Below are 24,923 nucleotides of genomic sequence, written 5' to 3' on the forward strand. Positions count from 1 at the left end.
AATTTAAAAAAAGCAAAATAAAATAAATCTCGTTCTGGCAGACGTCTGTCCTTGGTCTAATCCAAGAAACCCACGAGATGGCGCTGTGGATTGCGTGGGCACAGCAGAGCAGGAACTGTCTTGTTGAGCTGAGCTTAGGGCTGGGGTGGGAGTCAGTGGTGACGCTTACACCAAGCAGGCACGGAGAGAGTGGTCACAGTCATCCCTGGAGCATATGAAGGTTCTTAGCTAGGAATGATACATTATTAACTTATTTTTCATCAAAACAAGAAAGAACTGCCTGGGTCTGGGCTGATGAAATGTCTTGTAGGTAGGCAAACCCTTCCTGAAGTGTGTATGAGATGTACCCAGAGGTAAGTTCAGGCATTGCTCACCTGCTGGAAACAGTACCGTTTCACTTCCCAGTAATTCCCAACAAGCATGGGCTGCTTTGATGAATACTTTGGTCCCATTCATTTTCCTGAGCAGGTCCATTAGCTCATGCCAATTGGACAATCTTGGGCTACACAAACTTTTGCCACTGCTCAGAGAAATAAACCTACAATAAAGATTAAAGCATTTAAGTGACTATATCGTTTAAAATATTATAGAATACTTTGCATGCATGTAGACAAAGTCTTTATTCATGACCGCTAAAAGTTGCTGTTTGTATTGATAAGGAGGCTGGTGGCAGTATCTGGCACTTGTATACATAATTAGGGTAACCAAGTGAAGGTTTTGACACAAGTTTAGTTTCACTTCCTTGTATTTATGACATGCTTGAACCAGTATCAGCTTACACACACTACATAATTGCCCATCTGCTCTAGAAGTGCTGTGCAGTGAAAGTTATTAGTTCCCTACCCTCAACTTCAAGCTTAAAATATGCTGTGGTAATCTGTTAAACGCACAGAAAAGTATGGAAGTACACATGGGAGAGAATGGGGAGAAAAATAGCGAGGTTCAACCTGAAAGAAGTGTGAATAGTTTCAGTGATATTTAGTACGGAAAAGATTCAGTATGAATATTTACTGAAAACATAAATAAAAATGATTGATGACTGAATATTAGTATCTATTCCACTTCCCCATGGTGCATAAGAATTTTCACAGTGCATAAGTAGTAAATAAAACAGAGAAATCTCTCTGAGAAGGAGGTGAACTTGGTGATCTATAGCATTCAACAAGGGGAAACAGATTTTTAAAACTGTTTTTGCCAGATAATTTAGTCTTATTACGTCTTTTTTCTTTAGTAAGCACAGCATTAATATAGAGCTATTTTACAGCTAGGCAGCAAATCAGTTGGTTCTGAGGACCCACTGTCTACGTTAGACTTTTAGGGGAGTTTCCCTTTGGACCGGGTGTCTCCTAGCACTGAGCAGACATGCTGGGAGCTCCTGGAAGTCATCACGTCGTCCAGCTTCACCCAGAGGGGAGCCAGCTCCCTGGGGCTCTGATGTCCACGGAGCCTGTTATTCCTGCCCTAAAGGCATTCCATATTTCTGACTGTTTTTGTTTTCTTTATTGCTTAGTCCTCCAGTCAAGGGAAAAGTAAGCTACAGTGCATAATTCAGTGCTTTATCCCCATCTAAAATATCCATGGAGAAAGGAGCAGCTGAAGGGTTACCTGTCAAATTGTTTTTCCGCGTGGCTCAGAATTTCTACTGGCTAGTTATCTTCTGTCCCCTCTCTTCATTTGTGCTTTATTAGGTGGGGTGAAAAACCCACTGGCATTTCCCAGGGAAGACAACCACAGAGGAAGGCCCAGCAGCCGATCACCCTCGCCCAGGGTGAGGTTGGCTCAGGGCGCCAACCTCGCCCAATACATTGTCCTCCCAGAGGTAATACACTTGTTTGGTGATCTGCAGGAAAATCTGCTTCCTCAGGGAGTTCAGCAAAGCTTTTCTCCAGTTGGTTTCTAGCACTTGAAGATAGAAGAGAAAAGCTTATGTTTTCAGTGTTTAGATGTTTGTCTTAATCTCCAAAGAGAACAAAATGTCAGCCGTTCACACTTTCTCTCTAGAATGAAAACTGAAGAGTCAGGAAACGTATATTTTGTTTCAGCAGCGTGTACTGAAAAAAGCCATTTAATCTTTCCCAGAATAGGAAATTGAGTTTTGATTTGCACAGACCAAGCAAGTCTTCATTTCAGTGTGAGCTGTTCATGGCTCGCTGGGGAACCCTTACTCCCCATCCATGTTTCGGCTAGTCTGCGGTGCATCCTGATGCCCGGAGATAACCTGGCCTCAGGAAGGGCCAGGGGAAGCCACTCTGCCCTGGCAGCAGGCTGCAAGGGGTGTGAGAGCTCATCTGGGTACCACAGCTCACAGAACGTACTGCACTTGGTCAAACGGATGCAGAAACACGCTGCCAGCTGATACCAGAGAAAACATTTTGTTGTGGTTTTCCTGAGTGAAGTCTTTGCCAGCTTATACCCATAGCCATTAAAAATATACATTTTGATGTAATTATATTGGTTTTGCTGAAAAGAATGGTTCAACTTAAATCTTTTTCACTTGTCCCTTGGTATTTTTATCGGCATCTGGACTACATTTGGAGATTGGACTGTTGTATTTGGGAGGATTACAGAAGCTTGAATGCTGTTTTTCTATTGGAGCTTCTCCATTGTGGCATGTTTTCTGCAGAATCAGAAACACTGGGGCATTCTGAAAAAAATGAAGCAGCTACAGTTTATAATTATCTTCTTTATCATATTTAAATAATATTTTGCCATTACCTTTGTATTTTTTCTACCTTCTTCCTTCTGACTAGCAGTACTATCTGGAACATTTGCAGTTATTTGCAGAATCATGGAATGGTTTGGGTTGGAAGGGACCTTTAAAGGTCATCTAGTCCAACCTCCCTGCAATAAGCAGGGACGTCTTCAACTAGATCAGGTTGCTCAAAGCCCTGTCCAACCTGACCTCAAATGTGTCCAGGGATGGGGCATCTATCACCTCTCTGGGCAACCTGTTCCAGTGTTTCACCACCCTCATCATAAAAAATTTCTTCCTTATATCTAGTCTGAATCTACCCTCCTTTAGTTTAAAACCTTTACCCCTTGTCCTTTCACAACAGGCCCTACTAAAACGTTTGTCCCCATCTTTCTCATAAGCCCCCTTTAAGTATTGAAAGGCCGCAGTAAGGTCTCCCTGGAGCCTTCTCTTCTCCAGGTTAAACAATCCCACCTCTCTCAGCCTTTCTTCATAGGAGAGGTGTTCCAGCCCTCTGATCATTTTTGTGGCCCTCCTCTGGACCTGCTGCAACAGGTCCATGTCTTTCCTGTGCTGAGGGCTCCAGAGCTGGATGCAGTACTCCAGCTGGGGTCTCACCAGGGCAGAGTAGAGGGGCAGAATCACTTTCCTCGACCTGCTGACCACGCTTCTTTTTATGCAGCCCAGGATACGGTTGGCTTTCTGGGCTGTGAGTGCACATTGTCGGCTCATGTCCAACTTTTCATCCACCAGTACCCTCAAGTCCTTCTCTGCAGGGCTGCTCTCAATCCCTTCATCCCCCAGCCTGTATTGATACCAGGGGGGTTGCCCCAACCCAGGTGCAGGATCTTGCACCTCATGAGGTTCACATGGGCCTATTTCTCAAGCTTGTCCAGGTCCTTCTGAATGGCATCCCGTTCCTCAGGCACGTCAACCACACCACTCAGCTTGGTGTCACTGCAAACTTGCTGAGGGTGCACTCGATCCCACTGTCTATGTCACTGATGAAGATATTAAACAGTACTGGTCCCAATACGGACCCCTGAGGGACACCACTCGTCGCTGATCTCCATCCAGATGTTGAGCCACTGAACACTACCATCTGGATGCGACCATCCAGCCAATTCCTTATCCACTGAATAGTCCACCCATCAAATCCATATCTCTCCAATATAGGGAGAAGGATGTTGTGGAGGACCGTGTCCAAGGCCTTACAGAAGTCCAGATAGATGACATCCATAGCTCTTCCCTTGTCCACTGATGTAGTCACTCCATCATAGAAGGTCACTAGGCTGGTCAGGCAAGACTTGCCCTTGCTGAAGCCATGCTGGCTGTCTCGAATCACCTCCCTGTCCTCCATGTGCCTTAGCATAGCTTCTAGGAGGATCTGTTCCATGATCTTCCCGGGCAGAGGTGAGGCTGACAGGACGGTAGTTCCCAGCGTCCTCCTTTCTACCCTTTTTAAAAATGGGTGCAATGTTTTCCTTTTTCCAGTCACCAGGGATTTCACCTGACTGCCATGACTTTTCAAATACCATGGAGAGTGGCTTGACAACTACATCAGCCAATTCCCCCAGGACTCTGGGATGCATCTTGTCAGGTCCCATAGACTTAAGTATGTTCAGGTTCCTCAGGTGATCTCGAACCTGATCTTCTCTTACAGTGGGAGGGATTTTGCTCCCCCAGTCCCTGTCTTGCGGTCCATCCACTCGAGAGGTGTGGGAAGAGAGGTTGCCAGTGAAGACTGAGGCAAAAAAGTTGTTGAGTATCTCAGCCTTCTCCTCGTCTGTTGTTACCAGTGTGCCAGTCGTGTTCATCGGGGCAGGGTACACTTTCTTCGACCTTCTTTTTCTGGCTGACATACCTATAGAAGCCCTTCTTATTATTCTTTGTGTCCCTTGCCAAATTCAGCTCCAGCTGCGCCTTGGCCTTCCTGACCCCTTCCCTATGCAACTGGGCAATGTCCCTCTACTCTTCCCAGGACACCTGTCCCTGCTTCCACTGCCTGTGCCTTTCCTTCTTGCCCTTTAGTTTGACCAGCAGGTCTTGATAGTACATGTTAAATACTGTATACAACTATATGTGTAGTATATAACAATACAATTCTAATTCTATCAGATGTATGCAATACAGCTCTGAAATCTCCATGGTGACCGTGCATTATGAATTCTCTTGGGAAGTCCCCAGTGATAATCCTGTGCTGGGTCTTGTTGTGCAAGTATCTGACAGTGAAATACCCATGCGCTCTTCAGTAGCTCTTCAGTGAATTTCTCAACATTTTTAAAACAGTATAATTATGTCTTTACAAGTTACTTATAGCATTGTTTGCACTAACTTGCTTTTAAACAGGTGATCAGCCACTAGAACTCCAGACACTCTTCCTTGGGAAAGATTTTCCTGCTTCAAGCATCTTTAGGCAAATGTGAAAACTTTTAGAGTTGAGAATACAGGTAGCATTAGAAATTTGACACTCTTTAGGCTTTTCCAAAGCTTTTAGGTGGATTACTGGTATTTCTAGCATCAATAACGCTCAGAACCATATAACCATTGAATTTATACTTGTATGTTTGCAAATTAAGATCTTTTAGAAGTACCCTTAACACTATTGTTGCTGCAAATGATAAACCAAAATTGGCCAAGATATCTAATTTCTATATGCTTTCTTACAAACATGTGCTATAGATCCACGCTTCTCAGAGAAAGAGTTACTGCACTCGTGTTTATAAATACTTGTCAGTATTCACTATATTGCAGCTAAAAACTGCATGCTCCCTTTCTCCAAAAAGCCTCAGGACGATGTCTCTGGAGTTTATATCACATCAAACTTCCTAATTTAAGAGAGCTCTCAGCATTTTTCTGGCTCTACATAAAAGGCTCCAAGTGCTGGGTCAGGCAGGGCCACAAGCCTCCAGAAGAAGGTGCTTTCCTCCAAGGTGTCCCTCAACTGGAGTCCTTGCTCACAGCAGGTGCTCCTGAGTGGGGGGCAGCATCACACAGTGTCTCCAGGACCCCCTTGACACCCCAGAGGTGGCTGGGCACAAGCCTGGGAGAGCTGGGTGACATCAGTGAGCGAGACCTGGCAGGACTGCTCCTACTATTCTTGCATTGTGCTTCCTACAATTGAGAAAAATGTTGTTGACAAGAATTATTGCCTTGTCTGCAGGATCAAAATCTTTGGCTTCACCAGTGATTTTCTCATGTGTTTTCTGTTTTTTATCGTTACTGATCTGCTGCTCAGTTTTGGTGAAATGCCAAAGGTCACTAGAGAAAGCATCTGCTTCATAAACATCTTTCACATCTGTAGCAGCTGCAGCCACTTATTTGTGAACATGATATTTCCCATATTTAATTTTATGAGGACATTTTATGAATAATTTAGCATCTTAATGAGGTGACACAAGCTTGTGCCTATCTCCTTTTCCTCAGCTCTCCGGCAAATTAAAGAAAAAGCCTTTTGGTGTTCAGCTTAGCAAGGCAGATCTCTTACGCAACACTAACACTGCAAAAGCAGTGGAAGTGCTGATGGGGAGAAGAAAATGTTTCGGAAATTATTGTTGTTTGACTTTCACAGTGTGTGTCGTCAGGCTGGTCTGTATCTTTGTGATGATCATCTGCACCTGAGCTACTGAGCAGGAGGGATGGTAGCACTGAAGGGTCACATGAAGCCAAAGAGCATTACAGGCACGCCGGAGTTTCTGAGCTCACACTTTGCTGCGGGTCAGGGAGGCCAGGAGGGGGAGTGGGTTTGCTAGTGACATGATGTTGCTTTCCTGTTGTCGTGGTTTAACCCCAGCCAGCAGCTAAGCACCACGCAGCCGCTTCCCCCTCCCCCCTCCCAGCGGGGTGGGGAGGAGGAAAGGAAAAAAAGTAAAACTCATGGGCTGAGATAAGAACAGTTTAATAACTAAAGTAAAAATAAAAATACACTACTAAGAATAATAATTGTAATGAAAAAGAATACAAAAAAAAAAAGAAACCAGTGATGCTTGAACTCCTTCATATGCTGCTAATATCTCCTTTTCAGTTGGAGTATAGCAGGCTTCAGATCCTCAATATCCCCAACTCCAAAACCCTAGAGGTCGACCTTGGGTCTCCCTGGGTGCTTTCTGCCAGAGAATCCCCATACGGGCCAAGCAGCAGCTTCTTTAATTGCTCACCACCCACTGACCAATGCCAGAGCCACGATCTGCCCCTCCCGGCCAACTCCCCCTGTTTATATACTGGGCATGACGTTCCATGGTATGGAATACCCCTTTGGCTAGTTCGGGTCAGCTGCCCCGGCTATGCTCCCTCCCAGCTTCTTGCACACCTGCTTGCTGGCAGAGCATGGGAAACTGAAAAGTCCTTAACTTGGGATAAGCGCTACTTAGCAACAACTAAAACATCAGCGTGTTATCAACATTATTCTCACATTAAATCCAAAACACAGCACTGTACCAGCTACTGTGAAGAAAATTAACTCTGTCCCAGCCGAAAGCAGGACACCTGTGTTTGTTCTGGTCATGTTGTGGGATAGAAGGAATTCACCCCCTCTAGTAAAGGGGGTGCTTTTGGCTGTGTGCCTTCCTAGACCTGAGGAAAAATGCTCCTTATGTTTCTGTTCAGCTCATCCTGCCATCTGTGTATTCCTCTGTCATGTTATCAGCTGCCTGAGCAACCCATGACTTTTGTTTTTCCAACATGACTCTAAGTTGTGACTCTAAGTTGTATGGATACAAGCTGGAAAAAACCCCACTCTCAGAACTCAGTCTCACTTCCAACCACAGATATTCATATACTTGAGATAAGTAATAGCCAGCATTTTTTTCAAAATAAAAACAAGGTGCCTCCCCAAAAGCGAATGCAAAGATAGTAACACAGAGTATCTGCATAGGGGGTCTTGAGACATGTTTGTCAATGCTACATTAACTTCTGTATTTCCTAATGCCTAAACAGACAGTTGTGCAAATTCAACATTTATTTAGCTCCGTTTTTAGCTGATATTGATTGTATTTTGTTTGCTACTATTTGCAAGATGGCGATCACAGACATGTAGCAAACAGACCCAGCTGGTCTTGACCATCACCACGAGTAACCTGGGCATACACAGATACATCCAGCACAACCTGGCCAACGAGTGCCCAGTGTGCACTGATATTAGCCGGCAAGAGTTAGCCTATGTCTTCTGGTGAAGAGGAATGGCCTGACATGTCTCTTATTCAGTAGAAGTGTGTTTTCATGCCTACTTTAATTGTTAATCTTGTTTTGTTTATATTGAGAAGACTTGTGTGGTTTTATTCAGCCTCGTGGCTTTATACTTTCTACCTTTCTTTGTGACAGCTCAGAAACTCACCCAGCTGTTGGGGGATGGTGGCCATGGAGGTGACTGGAGATGGCAAGCTAAAAGGAACAGCTGGGCATTGCTACCGGTGGTCCCTTTGGGCTCCTGAAGGTTTCAGTTTGTGGAAGATCTGGTGCTCAGTAGCCGTTTCTAAATCTGGCCATTTGTTGCAGACATTTATTCCTGCTCTAGTCAATTATTTCCAATGCACAGGAAGAAGATCAGAGCAGCAGAGCTCTTTGAGTCTGTCCTGCTCTTCATATTCCTTCTGCTGTTGAACAGTGTTGTAAACTCAGACTATATCATAAACATTAACCAGACCAAAGATAGATAATCATTCCTGAGGAACAACAAACAATGTAGATATTGCCTGTGTTTCTTTTTTCACAAATGCTGAGGGACTTTCCACTTAGAGGGAGGTCAGCTGCATGGTGAAGAGAGAAGAGCCTCTGACAGGGTGAAATCCTCCTGTCAAAACTCGTCTTCATTCAAACATGTTGTGTTGAGTTGCCCAGAGCAACTCCTGAAGCTTTTGCTGAATCTACTGGATAGTTTCTCCCCAAATAGTTTTTAGATGAAAATTTAAAGCGTTTAGTTTTGACAGTTTCTGAACTGGAAAAGTATTTTAAAAAGCTTCTTTCAAATTTTGTCTGACTCTTATAATACCTCCCCAGCTGAGAAAATGAAAAGTGGTTTTCTGATGATGTTTTTCATTCAAAGAGCAAATTTGAAACTGGTTGTTAGCACTGCTCTGGCATGGTGTTTCATTCACTCAGGGGCAGATCTGGGGATGAGACCGGGGGGGATTAGGGAAGGGTGTGGAGGACTATGAACAGGCACCAACCTGCCTCCAAGGGGAAAGGCTCCCATCCCACGCACACTCACTTCAGCAGCAGCTCAGTCCTGCTTCTGGTGACTGAAACTCCTGAATGCCATGAAAGCACAAGGAATAGATGACAGAAATGATGCATGGAAAATTCTGGTAATCAATTGCTATGAAATATTATTAATAGCATTGCTCCTAAGAAACCTGTTTGAGTTTTGCTTTTTTCCTGCTTTCTTCAGGTGTGTTTGAGGACAACAATATTGACGGGTGTGAGAGAGCAACTGGTCCCAGGTCTGAGGTGGAAATCAATCACCTCAGTCAGTCAGAAGAGGCCCTGCATCTTTTGGACTCAGGTAGTATAAGCAGAGGAGGTTGATCTAGCAAGGTGAAAAGTGCAGTTATTTGCTCAATACATTGAATTCACATTTGCAAAAACAGTGCAGGAAGAAGGCTGTGGTTCTGGTCAGGATCAAGAAGGGAAATTTCCAGTAAAGTAGAAGTGGAAGAAAACCAGCAAGAAACCACAGATAGCCCATGAGATGATGACCTGCAATGTGAAATCTGCAGGTGTCTAAAGCACGTAATTTATAGCATCTTTTGTCCTTAGACCTGAAACATAAGACTTTGTTAAAGACCCCAACTCCTCCCTGGTAACGACCAGCCGGTCGCGTTCACGCAGTTGGTGAGTTGTGAGCAACAGAGAGAGGGAAGGACCAGTGGGACTGTAGTTCATGCAGTGCTGCCTTGCCCTTGTAGTAAAAGCATGTTGGACCCCTGGTGCCTCCTCACCTGACAACCCAATAGCCAAAGAAAATGAAAAGCAGCCGGGCATTTATCACGACCAGTACAGAGAGCAGCATGGATGTCTATTGGTGATGCTATTTAGCCATCCTATACTGTTTTTTATTTTTGCCTATGCACAAAGCAAACCACGAGGGGCAGGGACTGAGTTACAGACAGTAATATTGTCTGGAGCATCTCAGTGGATGAACACCTGAAGTGGCTGCTGTGCATTCCTATTCTCCGTGTTGCTGTGCCTGTCAGTCCACGCAGCAGCAGGGAGGACGATGAGGGGAAGTTATGGGCAGTGGCTGGTGAATCTTTTCCACTGAAAGGAAATGGGCAAATCGAATTTTAGCAGCATAGACAGTGCAGAGAAAGGCTGAGCAAAGCGTGTCTTTTTTTTTTTGCCTCTTAAATCAAAGGTGGTGGGCCACAAGGGTTTCAGAATCGAAAGAAGGTGATTTTAGTGAGCTGTTGTTCAGAGTGGCAGCTCATCGACACTGGGCAGGGATGTCCTTCGTTGCCTCTGAAGTGACTGTTATCTGAAATGATTAATAACAATCATTTGGAATAAGGAAATGAACTGTCCCTTCAAATCCCACTATAGCTTCTTAGGTCTCTGGTCCTCAGGATTTCCCCAGAAAGCCTTCTGGAAACCTGCACTAGAATCTGTTGGGAGGATCTAATTTCCTTTTCATTCCTGGTTCTATCTAAGAGAAGAGCTTGTTTCCCTGAGGAGTTTCATAATTCTTGGACTCACTTCCAGCCATCCCAGGGTGGCCACATTGCACTGGCTTGGGGTTACAAGGCTGCCTCTGTTACAAAACCTTCTTCCTCCTGTAGGTGCTGTTTGCTCACCCTGATTCTATTCCCTGCCAGAAGCTCAAGATGTAAGGAATAATTGCCAAGTGCGACATCCTAGCACCATTTACAATATTGAGGATATCACAAAGTCAACCTTTTCACCTTGAACTCCAGCAGGAATTTCCATGTGTTTGTTCCAGCATGTTGTGACACCACCGAGGGCTCTCTCTGTTCTTTCCTATTTTCTCTCTGTTCTTTAATATTTGCGGATCAGCTACCCAGATCTTCCATGCATATTTTGACCAGTCAGCACACCATTGCACAGGTATTGGGAATAGGAGCTGCTTTAGGCAAAGGTGATCATCTTGGAGTGAAGACTCTGGGTCCAAATGCAGGTAATTATTACTGCAGTAGAAGTGTTATGTGGAGTTACGCAAAGCAGAAAGCTACTTAGAGACGATCAGTTAACAATAGTAAAGGAAGCAGCTACCAGTAGTGTCCCCATGCACAATCATAGAATCTCTTGAGACTTTTGTCTTCGCAGTGTCCAGTATGTATCATGAGTATATATACAGTCAAGTATGCTGTATGCTCTCAGTTCTTCTCAGCTAGTGATCCCAAATTCAGATGATACATGAAGAAAGAAATTGAAAGAGTGGAAAGTGAATATATATGTGCAAAATTCTTTCAGAAAAGTGCAGTTATTTCTAAGCAGCTTTCCTTTTTCATCCTGAAGAGGAAAGGGCTTTAAGATAGATACTTCTGAGCTAGGCATGAGAAAGAAGGGAGCTGAGAGATGTGGTCAGAAGGAAGATTGATTTGGCTGGTGAGTCTGAACACAAGACAAATGTAAAAAGGTGGAAGTATTAAGAACAACAATGTGTGTATCAGTGTGTGTGTTTAGGCAGGTAAGCAGTGGGTGAAAGCTGGGCTGTGGCAGGAGTCCTTAGCTGTAGCAGAAATCTTAGGAAGGTGTCCCAGGGGGTGAAACTCTCTCCTCCCTTTCCTGAGCTGTCCCTGCAGTGTGGTCTTCCTGGGAAGGGTTACATGCTCTCAGAGGTGGCAAAGCATCTCTTTCCCTTAAACATGTCCATCTAAGTTCTCTTTCACAATTTTGCCTTTTTTTCAGTCTCTAGGTAATGATGGATTTTATTTTCAGCCTCTGAAGTTTTCTGGAAGTTTCTAGAAATAGTGTTAGCATCATGCAACCTCTGGGCATCATCCAGAAGCTTGTGGAGCAGTGATGCTTGGTCATCGACTGCTGTCACAGTCATTCAGTAGCTGGAGGAGACACTGAAAACCCTCATGTATCTCTTGCTCCTCCAGCCTTTGTGTACCTGACTCCATGTGGCCATTTTGGTCCCCAGGAGAGCATTGCAAAGACCATGGAGAGGCTCAAAGAAGAGGAGAAAATGACCTTGTCACCTCCCTCTGCCGAAGCCTGCTTTTAGAATATAATGCAAAGTCAGTGTTCCTGGGGGCTACTTGGGATGAGCCAGGTTTTCATGCCAGCCCCACCTCCATTTCGGGAATGTTGCTCTTTCCAGTCACTGTGGTGGTCAGATAGGGGCTGACATGGGGCTGCAGCATGGGGCCCAGTCAGCAGCACACCCCAAAAGGGCATTGTGCTCACTTTCTTCTGGGACCATTCGCTTCTTTGGATAATGCAAGTAACATTGGATATGAGAATCTGCCTGTGTATTTTCCAGATGGTCAAGTCCTGCTGTTGCCCCATGTTGTCATCCTCAACATGCTTTCATCACCACTTCTTTCTTATCTTCTTATTGGTCTATTTACCCTATCCTCCCTCTTCCCCCCAGTCCCTCCCCACCTTTCAGTCAGCTGCACAGAAAAGGGCCTGAGCTTCCTTCTCCATATTGGCACCAATCCTTTCATGCCACTCAGATCCCTCCTCTCCGACCCCACCAACAGCCAGAGGTGGGATGTCTGCTTTGGGGTCCATTCGTACAAAGCTGCAGATTTGCTTTTGAGTTTCCTGATTCTCTCTGCAGGTTTTCTGCTATAAGACCCCCTGGATCTATTTCTTGCTACGAGGCCTCTGCTCTGACAGTCTCTATGTGCTGAAGTACGGGGAACCATCATCTCTGTACCAAAGAAACAGATACCCTAGTTACTTACTAATCATGAGAACTAGTCCTTCCTAAAAATCCTGCAGCTTTCTATAATTTGTGCTCTGTGATCCATATTTGCCCCATTGCTGTTTCTTTAAAAGTTTCATTCAAAAATCATTTTCACAGCAATGAAAACCTCATCCACCTTGTTAGCTGGCTAAAGAAGAGCTTCTTTGTACAGGGTAGATGATTGTCATTGCCATAGTGAGCTGCATCAACTGTACATGAATGAATTAATCTATTGAATGAGTTAATCTATAACACAGATAGCTAATGTGAGTTTAATGTCCCTAGCTACTAAAATCTAACTATCCGTAGCACTTTCAGAGAAGGACCCCATCATATTCTTCTGACCTTTACTGCTTTTTGCACTGTTTTTATATTGTTTGAACAGGCTTAAACAGTGAGCACACTGTTATACATTAAACAGAGCAAATAAAGTTATTACAGTAGCTGTAGAGCAAGCAGTGGACTTCACAAATACTATTTGTCCCACTCAGACCCATGGCTTTGAACCTTTGAAGATTTCACTGGCTTTTCTTTGTTATTACTGCATTGGTAATTGCTTCTGTTTTGTTTCCCAGCTCTTCGCAAACTCTCTGCACCTTTTCTATCGTTTCCCATTCAGTATGAAGAGGTCAACTCCCATTTCTGATTCACCCTTTATGATAATTTCCATTTCTACTGCCAGACAAATACTTTATTTTTCACTCCCTATCCACTGATCCACAAACCTATTTTAAGATAACCTCTCCAATCACTCCTTAAAAGTCTCCCTTGAAGACAGAACTCCCAAACATTACTATTTCACCAATAGACGACTCCTTATAGTGTTGAAGGAGGTAAGTAGGAGGATTTATAATTTTCCGTACTGGAGTAGGAGCATGCAGGCTCTGATCCAGTATGAAGAGAGGGAAATGGTCATATTTTAGTTCGAGTATGATGGCTCCTTCAACATGACTGCTCTGGGGAAAATGCCAAAGGAACGATTCCCCCTGCCCCTTCCCACCACCTGTGCAAGATGCTGAAGTTATCACCTGTGAGGGAATTGCAAACCTTGATGTCACAGCCCATGGGGAAGAATATCCTGGGAAGAAAAAGCCTCCACCCCGTATATGCCATCCAACTCTGAGTAAAACTAGGGAAGGAGCACTTCTCTCTTGCAGAATAGATCTTTAGAGGCAAAAGGGCTTTTTCCAAGGAGAGTGAGAAATGCTTTGCCCCCTTAGTATTGTACAAAAAGCAAGAGACCAGATTACAGTAGTATCGTCAAGGCATAGGTTTCTGGCCTGTTCTGGCCTCAAGTGTATGTAAACATAGCAACTGATAAAGATTTGTACTCCAATGAATTTTTTTCTGTGTTTATATAGCATTTCATTCCAATGGGCCTTCTAGGCCTCTTTCATTTTCCTTTCTGTAAAATAAACAAGAGATTTACTGTGGCTATGGGATTTCACCACCCAGGCAGGCAGCCACTCAGTCCTCATGAGGCTCACTATAATTTTTACAGTTTGGTCCTCATTTGGGTTTTAACTGATATTTTGCCATCAGGAAAAACCAAACATGATCCTGGGTCATTTTATAATGAAATTCTTTGTTCATGAGGCTTTTGAGAAACAGTGGAAAATGAAGCTAAAAGAAGCAAAAGAGAAATCATTAGGAAATATCCAATGAATCTCTGTTTAGACAGTTATTTAATTTTTTTTGACCACAGAAATTTTATTTCTCCAATGGCATATCTACCCTGTAACCAGATGGCCAGATTCACCAAACAGTACCCATAATTACTGGTGCTCTGAACGTTTTATTAGCTAGTAATATTCCTGGTGAATGGCAAACATGTGAAATGAATGGAAACTGGTTTTCTTTAAATCTGCAGTTTTAGGAAAGCTAGTTTTCTAAATTGTTTTTCTAAGTTGTTTCTGTTGTTACTCTGAAGCCCTTGCATGTGTTTCAGATCAGTTCCAGATCAAACTGTTTCATTCTTAGAAATATATAGAAATTAATAAACCCTCTGTTTTCTTGGTGCAACTGGAATTCTTCCCCTGAACCCTTACAATGTGGTTCAATGGCTGAGCCAGAGAGCTATCTCATGTTTAGCTTACATCTAATTTACTTTCCTTCTGCAATAGCACAGGGAGTGCAAGAGATAAGAACCTAGATGGGAAAGTGACAGGCATTCATTTTTTTTATTTAAAATACCTTTTATTTAGTTTACAATTGTTGATGTCATCCAACAAATTTACAAGTTATGAGAGGACTTTCACACAACTCACCTCCCACCTACAACCCTTATGGACTACCAAACGTCCTTACACCAAGCAGCCTGCAAGATGGGAAATCAAATTGTTCAAAACTGATCCTGCCAGAGAGAATGAATCCTGATGCTGCTTTCTCCCTTTCCCATTCATGTGCACATGTGGGCCTCAGCAGGGCTGTAGATGGGGGAGCAGGGACGTTTGAGGAACCAGCATCTCAAGCTTGGTCTAATGCTATCTGCTGTTTTGGGGAGGGACCTGTTTCTTCCATGTGAACTGCTTCATCAGGGTCAGCTTGACCACTTTCTGAACAGTCATAACACTTCAGCTATTGATTTTTTTAGGTCTTAAGGTGAATGTCCAGGGTTGCAGGCGGTCCCTTACAGAACAGAATAGATAGTGCTCAGTTTTGGGCAATTTGTTCTTGAATGAGAGTTGAACAAAGAGTGGTGCAAAGGCACTGTGCGTGCAGTGAATGTCACAGACCCCGCAGAGGTTTGGAAAGAATGGCAGTATTCGTAAATTAGACAGATGTTGTAGATTTCTGTTTCCTTTTTCAGTGCCATATTTAAATGCTAAAATCAATCCCACCTGCAGCACAGACAGTCGATATGTATCTACAGCTCCCATTGACTTCCACACAGCATGTAGGCATGCAAAATTTTGAGGCAAATGTGATGTACTTGCCTAAAGACTCACAGATTTACAAATGAGGACTAACAAGTTTCATGGAAAGCATTAAGAGAGCTAGCAATAATTACAGTTTTAAAAGACTAAAAACCTGATGGTGTTTCTTTGTTACAAGCTGCCCCAGCATTGCCTGTACCGCCACATCTTTAAAGAAATATAGCTGGCAAGAAAATCCACTTGACTGTGCATATAATAGCTATTGGCTAAGCCAGCAGTTTTCCCAAGGGTTCATGAGAGATTCTTTGCTCAAATTCTCAACCACCACAGAGCTCCAGGTGTTGCTAGAAAAAACTCATGCCAAGTGGGCTCCCAGTGCCTGTTTCTCCAAGCAAGGAAGATGAGTGCGTTGGCCTTCTCCACAGTCTTATGGAATTCCTGTAACCGATGTGGACCTGAGATCCCCAGATGCATTCCCTTCCTTGCAAGGCAGTTGTAAGGTGATACCTTAGTAAACTGAGAGGTATTGTAACCCCACAGAAACGGGGGACTTGAAAAGACCTAGAACAGAAAAAGACTCCAACTTAACAAGCTGTTGTAGTACATTTTTAACACACAATTTTATGTTAGCCAAGGGCAAATCTTGGGGTTTTTTTCTGACCCTTTCTGTTTGGTGGCTATTTATGGTTATTATTTCAATAGGTGCATTTCAGAGAAATCAAGAGAGTTCACAGTAACCTTGAAGTGCAATATGTTACTTTTCAAGTATGCCAGTTTACTGCCCACATCATTCTCTATTGCTGCTCATAAACCTTAATTTTGCTGGATGCCAGGTCAGACTGTTTGGAAATACAAAACATAGCCACTGCTCAGATAATCTCCATCCCCACTTATGGCTGACTGTAGGCAGTGCCAGGTCAGGCTCCCTGTGACTCCAGCAACAGCATTGCTGTCTCTGAGCACTTCAGTAATGCCTGTTTTCTCAGATAGGGCCTTGACACCAAAAGCAGCAGAGACAGGTAATCAAGGAAGGCACAGAGAGACCTGTCTGTTAAAATCTATGCAAAATGGAGGTAAAACATTGTAAAGTTAATGCAGTCTAGTTTTACCCCTCATTGTGCTTACAGATCCTTTGCATGCCCAATACTCCTGTATGGTAAGGGGAGATACTACTGTTTTGGTTGACAAGGGAAGTCATCAAGGATCAAAATCCATATCCTTGGTTTTTAGCTAATTACCTGCAGGTACTGTGCTGGTGGAGGATGAGGCAAGGCTAGTTATCCCCTGGTAACACAGGGGCACAGCACATTGGCAGTCCATTCCATGTGCTGGCTCCAAGTTTTCTCTCCCTTGGGTCAGTATGCCTTAAGTGCAAGGAGCATCAGGATGTTGAAGTGTGGCCAAGGGTTCCTTGTCCTCTTCAGAGAGATTTTACTCTCCCACCCTTCTTCTTTCCATGTTGCTCCCAAAAATGTGAAGGCTGTGCAGTTTGCTGGTGTTATCTTGGCCTGGGGTGATATGCATTCCTCTTGGTAGAACTTCAGTTTCAGCCAGAGCTGATTCAGGGTATCTGCAGCTGGGCCACTGCATTGCCTTTGGTTTTATGGCAGGCTTTCCGAACGTCTGTAGTTTTCACTTTTTCTGTTAAATCATCATGTTCTTGCTATACTCCCCCTAGTTCCGCTATGGAGTTAAATTCCTGAGCAAATCAGCTCAACACTCCTGCTCTCTTCCAACTCTTTAAGCCCCATTCTAAAACCCATATAAATCTTCAACAAAGTCTTTGAACTTAACTGCTTACTTGAGAAATCACTGGCCTGTCTGTTAAAACTTTTTTGAGTGGTTGTTCTTATTTGCAGTTGTAGGGAAGTTACAAAAGCATTTCTGGGAACTGTCCTCTCAACTGAAATAATTTTTCCACCTTCAAATAACTGCTTTTAACCCACAGGGCACCAAGTGGACTTGCACTATTTTCCATAAGAAAATCTTACAGTTCTGATAAGAAGAGAATCAAGAATTTTTAAAAAGATTTCTATTCCGGATATTTAATATTTACAGCTAAACAAAAAGACTGAGATTGTTCCTTGTTTTCATTTTCCAGAAGTGGGAAGAGGGGGAGGGAAGAAATGAGGTAATACAAACAGTTTCTTCTTTACTCTCATTCTTGCCTTCCCTCTAACGTGTCCCAAATAGTGCACAGTTAACTGCTCACCTAAACCTCACCACTCCCAAAGCAGGGGAGCAATGACTGTGCAGCTGTATTAGTAGCTGTGGATAAAGAGACTTGTAGTTTGGCAGCCCTGTGCAGAGCTGAAATCCTTGGCTTGGCTCCAGCAGCAGAGGTTTGCCCCTTCAAGCACTGCTGAAACAGTTGATTTTATTTTCCTGAGAGAGAAAATGAGTTAGACAGGTATAGCTGACTAAGATTTTCCATAGAGCATTTTTCAAGCATTGTTGCTTTTCTTTCTTTAAAATCTGGAGACAAGGGGATGATTACAGAGAAAATATTTTGCATTAAGCGAGTCTTTAGGTCTGTGTGAATAGGTTGGCTAGAGGTTGGGGTTTTTTTGCCTGTGGGTCTGTGCAAAGGTCTGTGCTTGCCCACATGAAAGGCCCTATTATCTCTCACTGCAAGTATACACACCCCGGTTTTCTCCCATCCGTACAACCTGTCAGGGCTTTCCCAAACCAAAACACAAAGGCAGAAGCATTTAGCATTTCTGACCCAGCCTAGCCAGAAGCCATAATCCTCCAGCAGCAGCAGGGAGCCCGAGGCCCTCTCAGGTAAAATTTTGATTCCTGCCCCTCCTTAGGAGGAAAGCAGAGCTGAGACTGGAAATGTTGGCAGGAGGTGGTGTCGCTTAGCTCAGGCTGCATTTGTAAAGTGTGTGGAGGCCCACCAGTTCTTGATGCTGAGATGACACTGTGAAGGGATCCTAATGGCAGCTCCTGACAGTTCATTAGTGCCATCAAAGTGTTCTACCCATCCATTAAACATCTGTACTCTTAGTGAACTTAATGTTATCTTACTTAGGATTGCGTTTCTGTGTATTGGGTGTCCGTGCCCAGGTGCTGGCAGTGGTGGGGTGCAGGATGGCCTCTGTGAGGAGAGGCCAGGGCTGCCTGGTGCCGGACACAGCTGGTTCCAGCTGGTTCCAGCTGGTTCCAACAGACCCACCACAGGACACGGTTAAGCCCCTCAGCCAAGATGGTGGCACTTCTGGGAAAGCGTATTTAAGAAATGGTAAAAACTGCGCAGCAGCTGTGAGAAGGAGCAGTAAAAAAATGTGAGAGAAGCAGCCCCGCAGTCCCACAGGTCAGTGAAGAAGGCAGGGAGGAGGTGCTCCAGGCACCGGAGCAGAGATTCCCCTGCAGCTCCTGGAGAAGACCATGGTGACGCAGGTTGTCCCCTTGCAGCCCATGCAGGACCACGGTGGAGCAATTATCCGCATTGCAGCCTGTGGAGGACCCCACACTGGAGCAAGTGGATGTGCCCTGAAGGAAGCTGCAGCCTGTGGAGAGCCCATGCTGGAGCAGGCTCCTGGCAAGATCTGTGGCCCATGGGGGACCCACACTGGGGCAGACTATTCCTGATAGACTGTACCCCATAAAAAAGACCCATGCTGGAGCAGTTTGTGAAGGACTGTCTCCTGTGGGAGGGACACCACGCTGAAGCAGGGGAAGAGTGTGAGGAGGAAGGAGTGGCAGAGACAAAGCGTTATGAACTGACCGCAATCCCCATTCCCCATTCCCCCGTGCTGCTCTGGGGGAGGAGATAAAAGAGTTAGGAGTGAAATTGAGCCTAGGAAGAAGGGAGGAGTGTGGGGAAGGTGTTTTTAATTATGTCTTTTTTTCTTACTATCCTACTCTATTTTTAATTGACAATAAATTATATAAATCTGCCACAGTGCAGCTCTCCACATCATGCTGCTGGTAACAATGGCTTCTGCCTACTCGATGCTCAGGAAGGTATCTGAGTCATCTTGCTGCACCCCAAGCATGAGCTCAATGGGGAGGGATCTCTTGGAGGCACTCATCAGTCTGAACTTGCAGAAGTGGGTGGAGGGCAGCATGAGTAGCTGGCATTTGGACAATGGAGGCATGACCTTCCAGGCTGCTGTCACCAGTTGCTGGAACCAGAGGGCGGTTTTTGCCACATCCAGTTCCCCTAGGGAGCCTAGGCACTACTGTACATGCACAAGACCATTAAGGATGACCATTTGTGCAATGATGTGCAGCTTTAGCTGTCACAGAAGCTAAATTCTTGCCCTTCCAGAAAAGTTGGGCCCCTTACTCTGGAGCAGCTAATGAGGAATGGAGATAGGAGCAAGGGGTTGGGAGCTGGTAGGAGACAGTTGTCAAGCTGGAAGAAAAAAAGTTATTCTTCACCCAGGGGCATCCACCATCTAGGACAGGAAAAGTTTCATGTCTGTTTCTGTTTCCCTTCTTGGCCACTGAGCCCTGGAAGGACTTCAAAGACGAAAGAGACTTCTCTTGGGATTCACAGTGGAACGAGAGGCAGGGAAAGGATGGTTTCTCAGCTGAAGGGCTTCTGAGCTGAGGACTCGACATGCAGGACATGGGAGACATAGGGAGATTCTCAGGAGTAGGAAGGTTTATCTGCATGCAAGGGACCGTGGCACCAGTGATGAGTGAGTGAGGTAGGGAAATGTCTGTCTGTTGAAGATCCCACGGCTGCCTATTTGGCCTGGGACATTTTGTGAACATGGCCTGCTCATGCTTGTCCCCATCTGTCTGTTTGTAAGTGAAGAATAACTTCATGTAATACTTATTAATTTATTTGTTAATTAGAGATCAATTCTCATCCATTTTTGCAAAAGATGTCCCTGGGATGTGCACAAGCTCTCTTCTCTGCACTGGGGAGTGCAAGTACTCTGGCCTAGTCTTCCTTGGCAGCTGGATTCACAATTTTCCCCATGAAGGGGATGCTGTGGGTGGTTTTGTCAACAATCATCATCAGAAAGGGCCTGTTGAATCTGATGTGAGGAGGAGGAGGAAACTCTGCAGACAATGGTACCAGTTCTATCACGGTCACTGCAGCAGCCTCTGTGCCGTTCTCACTGACATCCACCTTGGCCTTGTGAATTGCCTGCAAGGGAAGCAAAGATTAAAATCAACGTACAGAAGAGTGAGAAGCAACTGGGGACAAACTTGCTTGCTTTAACACTGTGAGAAGGTAATTTTTAAAAGAAAGCACAGAATGAATGTAGAACTGGTGTGAAAAAGATACTCATGTCCAGCCTTTCCAAGACAAGCAAAGTTTGCTCTGATTCAGGGAGAGTTTTCTTCAACACTCTGGCAGAGTCAAACTTGGCTGCTTGCAGAGATTGAGCAGCATAGAGAATATTTATTGTTCTGTTGTTTCTCAGAGCAAAATTTTGTCCTTAATATTTAACACAGAAGAAGGTTTTCATTGTGTATCAATTTCTGTGTATGCAAAAAAATTCTTTCTGCAAAGACACAATAGTGACAAGCTTTATAGGGTGTCTTTCTGTAACACAGCCCACTGATATGACTTGACTTTACAGGGCTTTCTATAGTAGGTATAGCAAATTCATATTTCTAAATTCACATGATCTTATTTCATTGTCTTTGGTCAGCCCTCCATGTTTTTTCTTCATTGTCCATAACGCATCTGAAAATTCCTCTGATGAGGTCCTGCTACCCTTCCTCTATTCACTTGTCCTATATCTGTAATCCAGGTGTTTACACATGTAATAATTCAGTGTGAGGAATCACAAAATCATTAAATAATATAGGTTGGAAGGACCTCTAGAGGTCTTCCAATGCAATCAACCACCCTACGCTGAGTCATCTCTGACACTAGGTAAGGTTGCTCAGGATCTCCATTCAGTCAGGATTTGAGTATTTCCAAGGGTGGAAATTTCATAGCCTCTCTAAGTAACCCATTCAAGTTTTTGATCACCCTCATGTTGAATTTTTTTCATAATATCTGATGAGAATTTCCCATTTTCTATCTTGTGTGCATTGTCTCTTGTCCTGTCACTGTGCACCTGCAAGACGAGCCTGGTTCCGTCTTCTCTGCACCCTCCTGATAGGTATCTGTAGACAGCTCTAAGAACGCCCCTTCACCTTCCCTTCTCCTGGCTGTACAACTCCAGGTCTCCCAGCCTCTCCTCATACATTCTGTACTCCAGTCATGCAGCCATCTTGCTCACCCTCCACTGGACTTGCTCTGTTCCAGTATGTCCACATCTCCCTTGCACTGGGGAGCTGCAAACTGGATGCAGTACTCCAGAGGTGGTCTCACAAGTGCAGAACAGAAGGGAAGGATCATTTCCTACATGACACAAGGCATATATTCCCTGGGACACTAGGGAAATCACTTAACTTGTCTGTGGGCCAGTTTCTTGTTTGTGAAATGGGGCTATCTCTGTCCCACAAGTCTGTTGTCCATATAAATTCTGAGGTGCTCAGACAATGCAGTAATGAAAGGTGTATACATAGGATAAGAACGACTATTCCCAAACTTATGTCATAACTATGACTCTTGTCATGCATTAATTATTTTACACCAGCTTTTTGTGAAATTATTCCTGTTATTCTTTCCAGATCTATTTTCTTCTTCAGAGACTTTCAAGTGAATTTGCAGGATCACTATGCAGTAAACAATTTAATATTAAACTGTAGGAACAACAGCCATTTAGTCCCTAACCTTCTCCTTCCTTTATTACCATCAGTGAGCCATGACTACACTCCAGAAGTGGGATCAGCCTATTTGCAGAGATAAAACCCACATGTAAGCAAGGCAGACAAATCTCTTGACTACCATCTCTGTTTGCATACTTACTTTGGAAACCTTCAGAAGAGTTTCTTCTGCCACTCCAGAGAGATCAGCCTGGTCACTGAACACCTCTGTCACACCCATTTTCTCAAACAAGCTCTTAACATCATAGGAGCCGGAGATGGAGAATTTTGGAAGGTCCAGGTAGATTTTTCTTTTCAAAAATAAACAAAAAATGTGAGTTTGTTATTGCAAGATCCCTCGATGCAATAGCAGTTGCAGGTATGCACCCATCCCAAATACCCGTGGAGCTAAGGCTTGGCTTTCTAAGACAGTGATAAATCCCATGTTAGAGAAGCAGAAATTGAGGTATCTGTCCCACCCAGCCACAGTCTGATCAGTGGTGCAGGGACACAGTGCTGATTTATGAAAGTGACTGGCTGGAAAGTATCATCCAGACTGGAAGAAAAGGAAATTGTATTTTCTTTTGAAAGCAATTCTTCCTATTTGAGGCAGGCTCCTGAGGGCAATGTACCTGTGTGCAGGATCCTCGCAGCTGGTAGCACTCCCACTGCTGTGACTAGGGGAGCTGAGGATAGGGCTCCCCTTAAGTACGAAATCGCTCGATACCTTGTCTGATTTAAGGAAACTATGCTTATTCCTCAGAGCTGTGCTTAGCAACTCATTGTGGCATCCTAAGCTTTAGTTTGCCTGGATGAGTAGTTATGGCCTTTTTGATATTTAAACAAAGCAACAGTTAAAAGATTACCTTTTTTCAAGTGATTGCATCCAGTTAGACACTGTTTCTTTTAGCAGAGCATCCTCCACCTGCTTCATTGTCCCTTCATCAGGCAGAACAAACAATGCAGCAGCATTTCCTTTGTATGGGATTTCTACTACCCAGCAAGACAACTTCTCATCCCTATGGATATTAAAGACTTTGTTTTGATGCATCATTTTGACTTTAACAGAATTCTTGGCATCCAACAAGAAGTCCTCGTCTCTGGTGGCCAAATTGTTGAAAGGTTTTTCCCAGTAGCCTTTTGACAAAAGAATGAGTATAGAATTGAATAAACTGAAAAAGAGACTAATAAAGGCATGTCACATTAGTTGATGCTTAAAATACTGTATTTGAACTGTAAAGGCAACAACAAGCCTATCTCAGTTTAAGGATGCTTGTTCCCTGGCCATGAAAAGAAGTTTTACGTCATTTCAATGGTTCTAATAAAAATCACACAAGAAAAATATAGGCTGAGAGTTGCCATGAAAAAGCCCTGAGCCTTTGCCTGCTAAGGCCGTGGTAAAACTTCCACAGACTCCCACTATACAGGCTCGAGGCTTATTCCTTTCATACAGGTGTCATCTGTGTTTGACCATGTCCTGCACAGCCAAACACCTGTGCCTTTCAACAAATGATCGCAAGGTCCCAAGCTCTTCCCTTCTGAATATTTTCAGCTCTGAACCTGGCTTAAAATTGATACGACATTGATCAGTACTTCTACAGATTCTTTTTTTTTTCTTTTTTTTTTTTTTTACTCGTCTAGAAAATGATTCTTCATACCTGGCTTTCAAATATTTCCTTATGTCATTTAAAAGTAGAAAGACATATTTTAAATTAGGTGATAGAATAGATTCACAATGTCAAAAAAGTTATGTTTCTTAGATCTGGATAAGACTTCCAGAGCTTATGTGTATAACTGCTACCCACGTTTGTCACTCACCTTTAAAGAAAATGTAGTTAACCAGAACCATCACAGTGTCTGGATCAAGACTATCGAGTAAACCAACAATTTTCCCATGGGTTTTTGTTTCTATGTAGTTATTGATTTCCTTTATAGCCTCTGGAGAATTCTGGAAGTTACTAGAAATAGGTTCAGAATAATAAAAATTTGTGGCATCATCCAAAAATTTTTGGAGCAGTTTCAGTTGATCATCTATGAACAGGGCATTGCCCATGCTCAACTGGACTTCTCGGTGAGGGTCATTCAGCAGCTGGAGGACACGCTGAAACCCCTCATGGATCTCCTGCTCCTCCATCTCTGTCAGGTTGAAGGCGAGGCCTTTGTACAGCTGACTGAGTGTGTTTGATCTGGCCCCCAGGGAGAGCATTGCAAAGGCAGTGGAGATGCTCAAAGGAGAGAAGAAAATGTTCTTGTTGCCTGCCTGCTCTCTGACCTGCTTGTAAAACCTAAATGCAAAGTCAGCGTTGCCGGGGGCTATCTTGACATGAGCCAAGTTTTCACCTTCAGCCTGGGAATGGTCTTCAGGGGAATGGGCTACTTTTTGTTCCTGATGTTCATCATTGAGGTTGGACGTATATAGACTCTGGACTTGAAGTCCAAGAAGCAACAAACACAAATACAATGCAGACTTCATTTTCCTTCTGAACAGTTCTGTTAAGAAAGAATAAAGCAACTTTTAGATCTAGAGAATTTTATCTTTCCTGCATAAAAACAGTTTTTGTATTCTAGATACTGATTTTCAGATGTCAGTCTTTAGGATTACTGCTCTATTTAGAAATACTCTTCTACTTGACCTCCTGGATAATCTATTTCTAGTCAGTTCTGTCAGTTTCTGACCAATGAGCAAAGGAAGGAAGATATTAATGTGACATCACCAGGAAACAATTGATGTTGTGTAGGCTTTTTTGAGGTATTACACTTGAAATAATTCTTGCCTCTGACCAGCATGGCCTCATTACACTCCTAAGTGCCT

At 43.8% G+C, this 24,923-nt stretch overlaps 1 protein-coding gene across 1 annotated transcript; it reads right to left on the minus strand.

Moving 5' to 3' along the window:
- Positions 1 to 20,342: 20,342 nt before the first annotated feature.
- Positions 20,343 to 24,599, minus strand: LOC127016846 (alpha-1-antitrypsin-like). Its single transcript, XM_050897599.1, has 4 exons — positions 23,930 to 24,599; positions 22,978 to 23,248; positions 22,275 to 22,422; positions 20,343 to 20,552 (listed from the first exon to the last, which is right to left on the minus strand). The coding sequence occupies exons 1-4, from the start codon at positions 24,582 to 24,584 to the stop codon at positions 20,343 to 20,345; spliced, it is 1,284 nt and encodes a 427-aa protein (XP_050753556.1). The 5' UTR covers positions 24,585 to 24,599.
- Between the last annotated feature and the right edge of the window lie 324 nt (positions 24,600 to 24,923).

Source organism: Gymnogyps californianus, chromosome 5 (genome assembly GCF_018139145.2).
Source record: "Gymnogyps californianus isolate 813 chromosome 5, ASM1813914v2, whole genome shotgun sequence".
NCBI classification, from domain to species: domain Eukaryota; kingdom Metazoa; phylum Chordata; class Aves; order Accipitriformes; family Cathartidae; genus Gymnogyps; species Gymnogyps californianus.